Source organism: Acanthisitta chloris, unplaced genomic scaffold (assembly GCF_000695815.1).
Source record: "Acanthisitta chloris isolate BGI_N310 unplaced genomic scaffold, ASM69581v1 scaffold41703, whole genome shotgun sequence".
NCBI lineage: Eukaryota > Metazoa > Chordata > Aves > Passeriformes > Acanthisittidae > Acanthisitta > Acanthisitta chloris.
In genome coordinates, this window is record NW_008665099.1 from 1 (window position 1) to 7,635 (window position 7,635).

At 43.9% G+C, this 7,635-nt stretch overlaps 1 protein-coding gene across 1 annotated transcript; it reads left to right on the forward strand.

Moving 5' to 3' along the window:
* The first annotated feature begins 983 nt into the window (after positions 1-983).
* On the forward strand, positions 984-7,207 carry LOC103799283 (exostosin-2). Its single transcript, XM_009071591.1, has 3 exons — positions 984-1,539; positions 1,682-1,771; positions 7,087-7,207. Exons 1-3 carry the CDS (start codon positions 1,004-1,006, stop codon positions 7,205-7,207), a joined length of 747 nt encoding a protein of 248 aa, XP_009069839.1. The 5' UTR covers positions 984-1,003.
* Positions 7,208-7,635: the final 428 nt, after the last annotated feature.

The window sequence follows — 7,635 nt, forward strand, 5'->3', positions numbered from 1 at the left end:
TCCAACTCCTTAACATACTGTGATTCTGTCCTGATAATAGCATCACACATATGTTGCCTTGTACAGTAGGCTTAGGAGCTTCCTCCAGAAGAAGAATGTGAAACATGCTTACTACTTTTAAAAAGCTCTCACCATGGAGAGTTCAGGTTGAACTTATTTATTATTGAAGCTTTAGCTGAAAATCTAAACAAAGTTTTGCATCCCAGTTCTTCAGTCTGTCATTAATATAAATTGCCTTTTCCTGGAGCCACAATTCTGTGTGTAAAAACTTGTAAGAAATATCAAAAGTGACAGTAGTTTGTGATACTTCATATTGACACTAGTTTGTGATACTTGATCCTGTTTTTTGTTACAGCTGTGGTTTGGATTACAGTGAACTGTTATTTAAGTGCTTTTCTGAGCATGGCTGCAGTGGCAGCTCATAGAACACTTGTTTTAGCCTCAATCATACTGAGAAAGATGACAAATGAATGTGTTTTTCATGCCAGAAGTAGTTTAGCATCATTCTAGTCAGCTGTGGTGGAGCTCCTATGAAATTCGGTTTGAAAGCACCTTTACCTCAGAAACAGCTTCGTGAGCCTTGGTGGTTTGGGGTGCCCTGTTCTGAGCCCCAGGTTTTGATTAGCATTCACTGGGGACACACTTAGCTGTAGATGGAGTGGGACCGCCGAGGCCTCAGCACTTGTGCAGTGTCTGAGATTTCCTCCTCTCCTCGCTGCCCAAGCCTTGCCTTTTTCTGACCAACATCACTTGATTACAACCAGGCCCTAGCAGATCAGCCTGAATTTGTCCTTGCCAAGTGGCAGTCCCAGTTGGCATCTTACATTCCGGTGGGACGTGTGATCAGCTGAAGAAAGTCCACTGCATTCTGCGGGGCAAAGAACCTTCCATGAAAGGCTTAACTGCATGTTCCTCTGCATTGTGATGACTATGTATCTCTTCTAGAGTTCATCCGAAAACCTCTCTTTCTGTTTTGCAGAGACAAGAGATAACTGATTCCATTATGTGTGCTTCAGCCAAATATAACACCCGGGGTCCAGCCCTCATCCCAAGGATGAAAACCAAGCATCGCATCTATTACATCACTCTCTTTTCCATAGTTCTGCTTGGCCTCATTGCCACAGGAGTGTTCCAGTTCTGGCCTCACTCCATTGAGTCATCTAGTGAGTGGACCGTTGAAAAGCGCAGTGTCCATGATGTGCCTGTGGTCAAGCTCCCTGCTGACAGCCCCATTCCCGAGCGGGGAGACCTCAGCTGCAGGATGCACACCTGCTTCGATGTCTATAGGTGTGGCTTCAATCCCAAGAACAAAATCAAGGTCTACATCTACTCCCTGAAAAAGTACGTGGATGAGTATGGGACCTCGGTGAGCAACACCATTTCCCGGGAGTACAATGAGCTGCTGACTGCCATCTCTGACAGCGAGTTCTACACCGACGACGTCAACCGCGCCTGCCTCTTCGTGCCTTCCATAGATGTCCTCAACCAGAACGCTCTCCGCATCAAGGAGACAGCTCAGGCTTTGGCACAGCTGTCCAGGTACGTACTGAACCATCAGTGTGCTAATTTAAAGCACACAAAGTGGAAAAAACTAAGGTTAATGCAAGAGGGAGGATGCAGTGACTTACCTGTATGTAGAGAACACCTTTCTAACTGTTGTCTGTTTCTTCTTTTGCTGTAGGTGGGATCGAGGCACAAATCACTTGCTCTTCAATATGCTGCCTGGGGGGCCACCAGATTATAACACTGCTCTGGATGTTCCTAGAGATAGGTATGGGTCTTGCTGTGTTTGGATGCACAGATCTGGGTTTAGGTGCCACTGAAGAAGCAACAAGCACAGGAGGGCAGTTGATAGCAAAGGACATGCTCCTGGACCTTTACAAAGCTGGAATATGACTTCCTTGCTTCTCAAAAACGGGGAATAAAGAAGTCCCTGCCTTATAAAGAGCTCCTGAAATCTGACAGTTTAGCCCCATCCTTAATTTTATGTGATGTGTGGCTGACAGTATTTGCTTTTAACTGTTGGGCTTGCTGCAAGGTTGGAGAATCTCGAGGTTAGGCCTCTGTCTGGTGTGTTACTGAACCTGAATGCTTTACAGAATGCCCCATTTGATTCAAGTTAGAAGTTCAAAGATGATTGTAACTGCAGCTTTCTGATGGAAGTCAGGTGCTTCCAGGGCATTTTAAAGCAGCTGCTCTGCTTGACAGAGCTGTGGTGAATTCAACAGTTTTGTTATCTTAATAGTTACACTGTGTTAGTAATGGGACAAATGCTCGTGGTTGTTCTCTGGCAAGTGGGTTTTGAAAATACCTGCCAGGAACTTATAATGCATAAATTCTGAGCTCAATTTTCACTTGCAGAATAGTTTACTTTTGGAAGAGGAAAGGAGGTTGTAAGTCAAAGAGGAAGACAAACTTATTTAGCTCAGATACTGTTATTGAACATGCTTCTACTGTATTACCCTATGTGTGCTTAGTTCTGCTGAGTTAGGTCCCATGTAACCAGTCTCTTTCTTGAAGGGCAAATGTCAACAAAAGCATGCCTGAGGTATGGGGTCTTTGTTAGGGTGGTTGTGTATGGACTATATCTGGATTTATTTGCAGCAGAGACAACTTAAAACATCCTCCAGTGCCAGAACAGAACATGTTTTAGGACTAAATTCACTCATTGTAATTTATCACTGTCTGTGCAGTAAGGTTGAGTTTTTTGCTTGTCTGTATGAAATGCATTGTATGTGGGTGAGCCTGGAGAGGGCAGTCAAGCATCAGTCTTGTAACACAACCTGTTAAACCACGTTTACACTTGGCCCTGTGTGTGTCGGCTTAGTATGCAGGAAATGTATTGTTTTGGTCGGGGTTTGTCCTAAGTGTTTGCCATGCTGACATGGAAAGCTGAGTAACTGAAGTAAAAAACTAAAATCTTTTTTGGATGTAGCTTCCCAGTCTGACTCACCCTGCAGCTGTATGGTCACGAGCTGGAATACACAAGAAATGACAGTGCTTGGGGAGGCAAAAAGGTGGGAGCTCCTTTTTGTAGGCAGCCAATGCTTAGATTATTCAATGTAGTACAGAAACTGTACTACAGGTCACAGTTGCAAAGACAAGGGATCTGTGAAACAGTCAGGAGTGTGGACCTGGTCCTGGCAGGGCCTGAGTGATGCAGCATGAGGTTTCAGTATGGCTTTGGAGACCTTTGGACCTCTTAGTTCATGTCTAACATAACAAGAAACCTGAGTGCATTTTCTTAGTTTGAGAATGTCTGCAAATGTTACAGAATGAGCAGTTAGCAAAGTATGAAGGACAGTTTGTAGCATCACAGGGTGAGAGGCTGCAGGCCAAAAATAAAGTGCATTGGCAGAGCTCAGTTGGTTTTGAATGATTTGGCTGAACTGTATTGATACAACTCCAGAAGGACTGAATTTGTGGGAGTTTGTGGATCACTTGTGAAATACACAGGTAACATTTGTGAAGACTGCACACTAGTTCTACTAGTTGCCTTCTGCAGTCAGCACATATCAGGGATCATGCATAGCTGAACTGTAGTGGGTCAGGAGGTTTGATATAGTTGTGGTCTGTTCATTTGCTGCAGAATATTAATCCAGGTAAAGTAAGACCTTACAGAGGGGAATTCAGTTGTAGGATAATTTTACATCTGGAGGTACTTCACTAAGGGATAGTTTGTTTATGAAATATTTAAACCCAATCCCCAAAGACAGTGTAAAAACTCTTTGTTCCATCATTTCAAAGGTGGAAGTTTGCCCTGTGGGCACAGAGTCTATTTGCTGGTGTTAGCTACCATGATGTGTGTGATCACCTGCCATAAAATGTAAAAACAAGCTCTCTATTATTTGTTAATTAGTGCTATTGCATTTGGTACACTAATGAGGCTGAAAGGATTTCTTTTGCAGAGCTAATCTGCAGCTGTAGAATCGAATGTAGGAACTAAGATACTTCTTGTTTCTGCTGTGGTTCATGAACTGGGTTTCAGTGACTTGTGAAGTTTAGCAGAAACATTTAGAGTACAGACCAGTTGGGCACTTCGTGGAGAGAAAGAAGGATCAGCATTTGAAGAGTGGTGAAACAGACTCAAGAACAGGTTCATTCCTCACTGGGCAGTGCAGTTTAATGATGGTTTGTCTTGAGTACATTAGGAATTAATATTTCTGCTCCCTCAGTACATTGTAGAATGAAAATCTGAGTGGAATTACTTAACCGGTGTTGGTTCTCTGAGGGTTTAGTTAGGGAAAAGTCTGCAGGACACACAGCTGCTTTCTTAAAGCTGATGAGGTGCTGTCCTGTTTTCACCGGATCCAATTAAACCAATCTGGTTCTGGTTTCCCAGTTGGGGTGTTAAAAAGGAGGAGTGGGATATGAAGTGCAAGAACAGCAACACCCAAGCCAATTTTTTTCTCCCTGCTTGGAACTGAATGAGTATGGTTTAGACAGGGAACATGCAGCTTCAGGGGTGAGACCTAGTCATAGCAGCATGGTACCTGTCACCAAGGAGGGGAGGGAAGGGGCATTGGAAATGAATGGAAAGTAATCACTTGATTTGGAACAGGAATTGTAACTCAGCATGTTGATTTGTCATCCTGTTCTCAAGTTGATTTTTGCTCCTGTCATAGTTTGTGTTCTGAGTGGAGAGTCATGAAGGGTAAGTTGTTTTGATTTGGAAGTTGTCATCAAGCTGAAATGCATCTCTAATCCAGAACATCTAGAGCCTGGGATCCCCAAAGAGTGTTTGCCTTGGCTGCTTGACTGAAGTCACGTTATGGCAAAGCAGTTTGAACACTGAACAACTGTGCTGCAGGTCAGAGAAGGAAGTGAAGTATCCTGTGGGATGTCTGATGGGAGTTAGAACAGGCAGAACATACTGGTGTTTATCCAAGGTGTTTTCTTCTGATGGGAAGAAGTGATGGGTCTTGGGTGATAATTAGATACAGTGATAATCTACTGTATAACAGCTGTGGAAAAACTGCTTCTCCAAACAACACACTAAGGATTTCCTTCAGAGATCTCTGAAAACAATATCAGCTAATGGATTGTTAGTGCCTCTTCCAGTCTCACCGTGAGTTTTTGTTCCTATGTGTCTGTTCTGATGCTGATGAGATGTGTGCCTGCACTGATCTGAACTGTGGCAGTATTCAAGCTGCTAAGGCTTTAGGCTGTAATCATAGCTGTGACAGTGCACACAGCTCCTCAGGATCCTTTCTGTAGTGCCTTCTCTAGTAGTGTGTTTGTGCTCTGCTTCTTTCCACAGAAAAGGAGAGAAATGGGAATTGAGAAATACTTTCTCCAAACTACTTTGTATGGTACCTGAAGCAGATCCAGGGGCAACTCAAAGTCTAGCACACCCTCCTGCTGTGTGACAGGGGACAGAAAGTTTGATCAGCTGTTTGACAAGTCTCACTAAAGAAGCTGAATCTGAGCTTCTTTTGGGACTAGGATGATATGTTCATGGTGCCCCCTGGTCACTGGAGATGAAGTGGGAATTGAAATCTCTCGTCCTCCAACAATATATTTCAGAGCAGCTTGATCTGTGATAGGAGAGTGTAACAAACCTGTTTTTCTGGCATTGTAAGTGATACATCACCTTCTCCTGTACAGGTTGTTCTCTTCTGTTTCTCAGAGCATTTCTGGGTGGCAAAAGATTGTCCCACTAGGAGAAGGCACAATAAGGGAACATCCTGTTGGAAGGTTGAATTGCATCTGAATTTATCAGTACTTGGTGATTTCCCATGCTCTCTAGCACATTCCAAGCAGCCTCTACTGTTGGAATTTGGTTTCAGAACATACAGATTACTCATTCTCATGTTTTCCACTTGTGGAATTTTTCCTGTAATACAAAAATGAAATCAATTTCACTCTCTTCTGTGATAATTTTGGAAATTCAGTTGCAAATAACTCCATTTTATTTTCCATCCTGAGAAGTTCAGAGTCACTGTAAGAAGCCAAAATACTGTGTTGTTGTGCTGTGATTTGTGTCTGAAATGTTGCTTGTCTCTAACGTTCTGAAAGTTGTGCTATGCCCTGTGTTATTGCAGACATCAAGGAATATCTCAACCAGTGTAAGTAACTCAGAATATGTTTCTTCAGGTTAAAATTGGCTTAGGGCATGTAAGCAAAATTATCACGATGACAGCAACGTATTAAATGCAAAAATGGTCCATTCCTCGGGATTCATACACAATGCATTGCACACAATGTAAGCATTCTCTTGGTGACTATCACAGGATCGTAGAATCATAGAATTTAGGAGGTGAAATGGACCTTACAGATCATCTAGTCCCACCCCCTGCCCTGGGCAGGGACCCCTCCTCACTAGATCAGGTTGCTCAAGGCTCATCCAGCCTGGCCTTGAACACTGCCGGGGTTGGGGCAGCCACAGCCTCCCTGGGCAACCTGGGACAGTGTCTCACCACCCTTAGAGTGAAACCCCTTTTCCTCACATCCAGCCTAGCCTTCCCCTCCTTCACTTTGACCCCATTCCCCCTTGTCCTGTCACTGCAGTTCCTAACACAGAATCCCTCTCTGGCTCCTTGTAGCCCCTTCAGAGATTGAAAAGTTGCTCTGAGGTCTCCACACAGTCTTCTCTTCTCCAGGCTGAACAGCCCCAACTCCCTCAGCCTGTCCTCATAGGGGAGATGCTCCAGTCCTCTTAGCAACTTTGTGGCCTCCTCTGGATTTGTTGTAACAGTTCTATGTCCTTCTTGTGCTGAGGACACCAGAACTGTGTGCAGTATTCCAGGTGGGTCTCACCAGAGCAGAGTAGATGAGGAGAATCACCTCTTTTGCCCTGCTGCCCACACTCCTGTGGATGCAGCCCAGGATTCCATTGGCTTTCTGGGCTGAGCTCACACTGCACATGGTGAGCTTCTTATCCAAAGAAGATCCAATCTAGCAGTAATCCCGTTTGATTACAGCTAAAGTGAACCAAAATGCTGCATGGAAAAATGCCACTGACAAAAGCTGAGGGAGAAATTTCCCTCCGAACGTGCACGTTTTTCTGGTAATGACAGGCAGTAAATAGTCAAAGCTTGAATGTTGTACATTCTCTGTTTAAAGTTGCCTTCTTGTGTTTTCCAGAGCTCTGTTGGCTGGTGGAGGCTTTTCCACGTGGACGTACCGTCAGGGCTACGATGTCAGCATTCCTGTTTACAGCCCCTTGTCGGGAGAAGTAGATCTGCCAGAGAGAGGACCTGGGTAAAGTACTTCCAGTGGCTCAGGCAGTGTATTCAATGTTGTGGTTAGTATTGATGCTGATAAAATAGCACTGTAGCTACTAACCTTGTGGTGAGCTTGGGCAATTTTGTAAGGGTTGTGCTAAACAGCTCTTGCTGTTAAAATACAGGATGCTTCCCGTGCTGATGGTTCCACTGCTAATGGTCTTGGCTCATCAATCAATGTGTAGTTTAGCTATGAGCTGAGGATTTTTTTAGAGTGATTCTATTCTCCCACACCAGAAGCTGAACTGTAAAATAAGACAGCATCACAGTGTTTCTAGTAGAATCAGATTCAGTATTTCCAGTGAGCTGCTGAGGTACTTGAGATATAAATAAAAGGAGTTGTTACTTGGTTTGGTTTCTTTGAAGTGTAAGTAAAGCAGGGCAGTAATTCAAAGCAGTATAGATTCCC

Bases quoted from the DNA above. Each gene is read 5' to 3' on its own strand.
- LOC103799283 (XM_009071591.1), top strand. From the start codon at position 1,004: ATGTGTGCTTCAGCCAAATATAACACCCGGGGTCCAGCCCTCATCCCA. The intron at 1,540-1,681 runs GTACGTACTGAA...CTTTTGCTGTAG, and splicing joins GCTTTGGCACAGCTGTCCAG to GTGGGATCGAGGCACAAATC. The intron at 1,772-7,086 runs GTATGGGTCTTG...TGTGTTTTCCAG, and splicing joins CTGGATGTTCCTAGAGATAG to AGCTCTGTTGGCTGGTGGAG.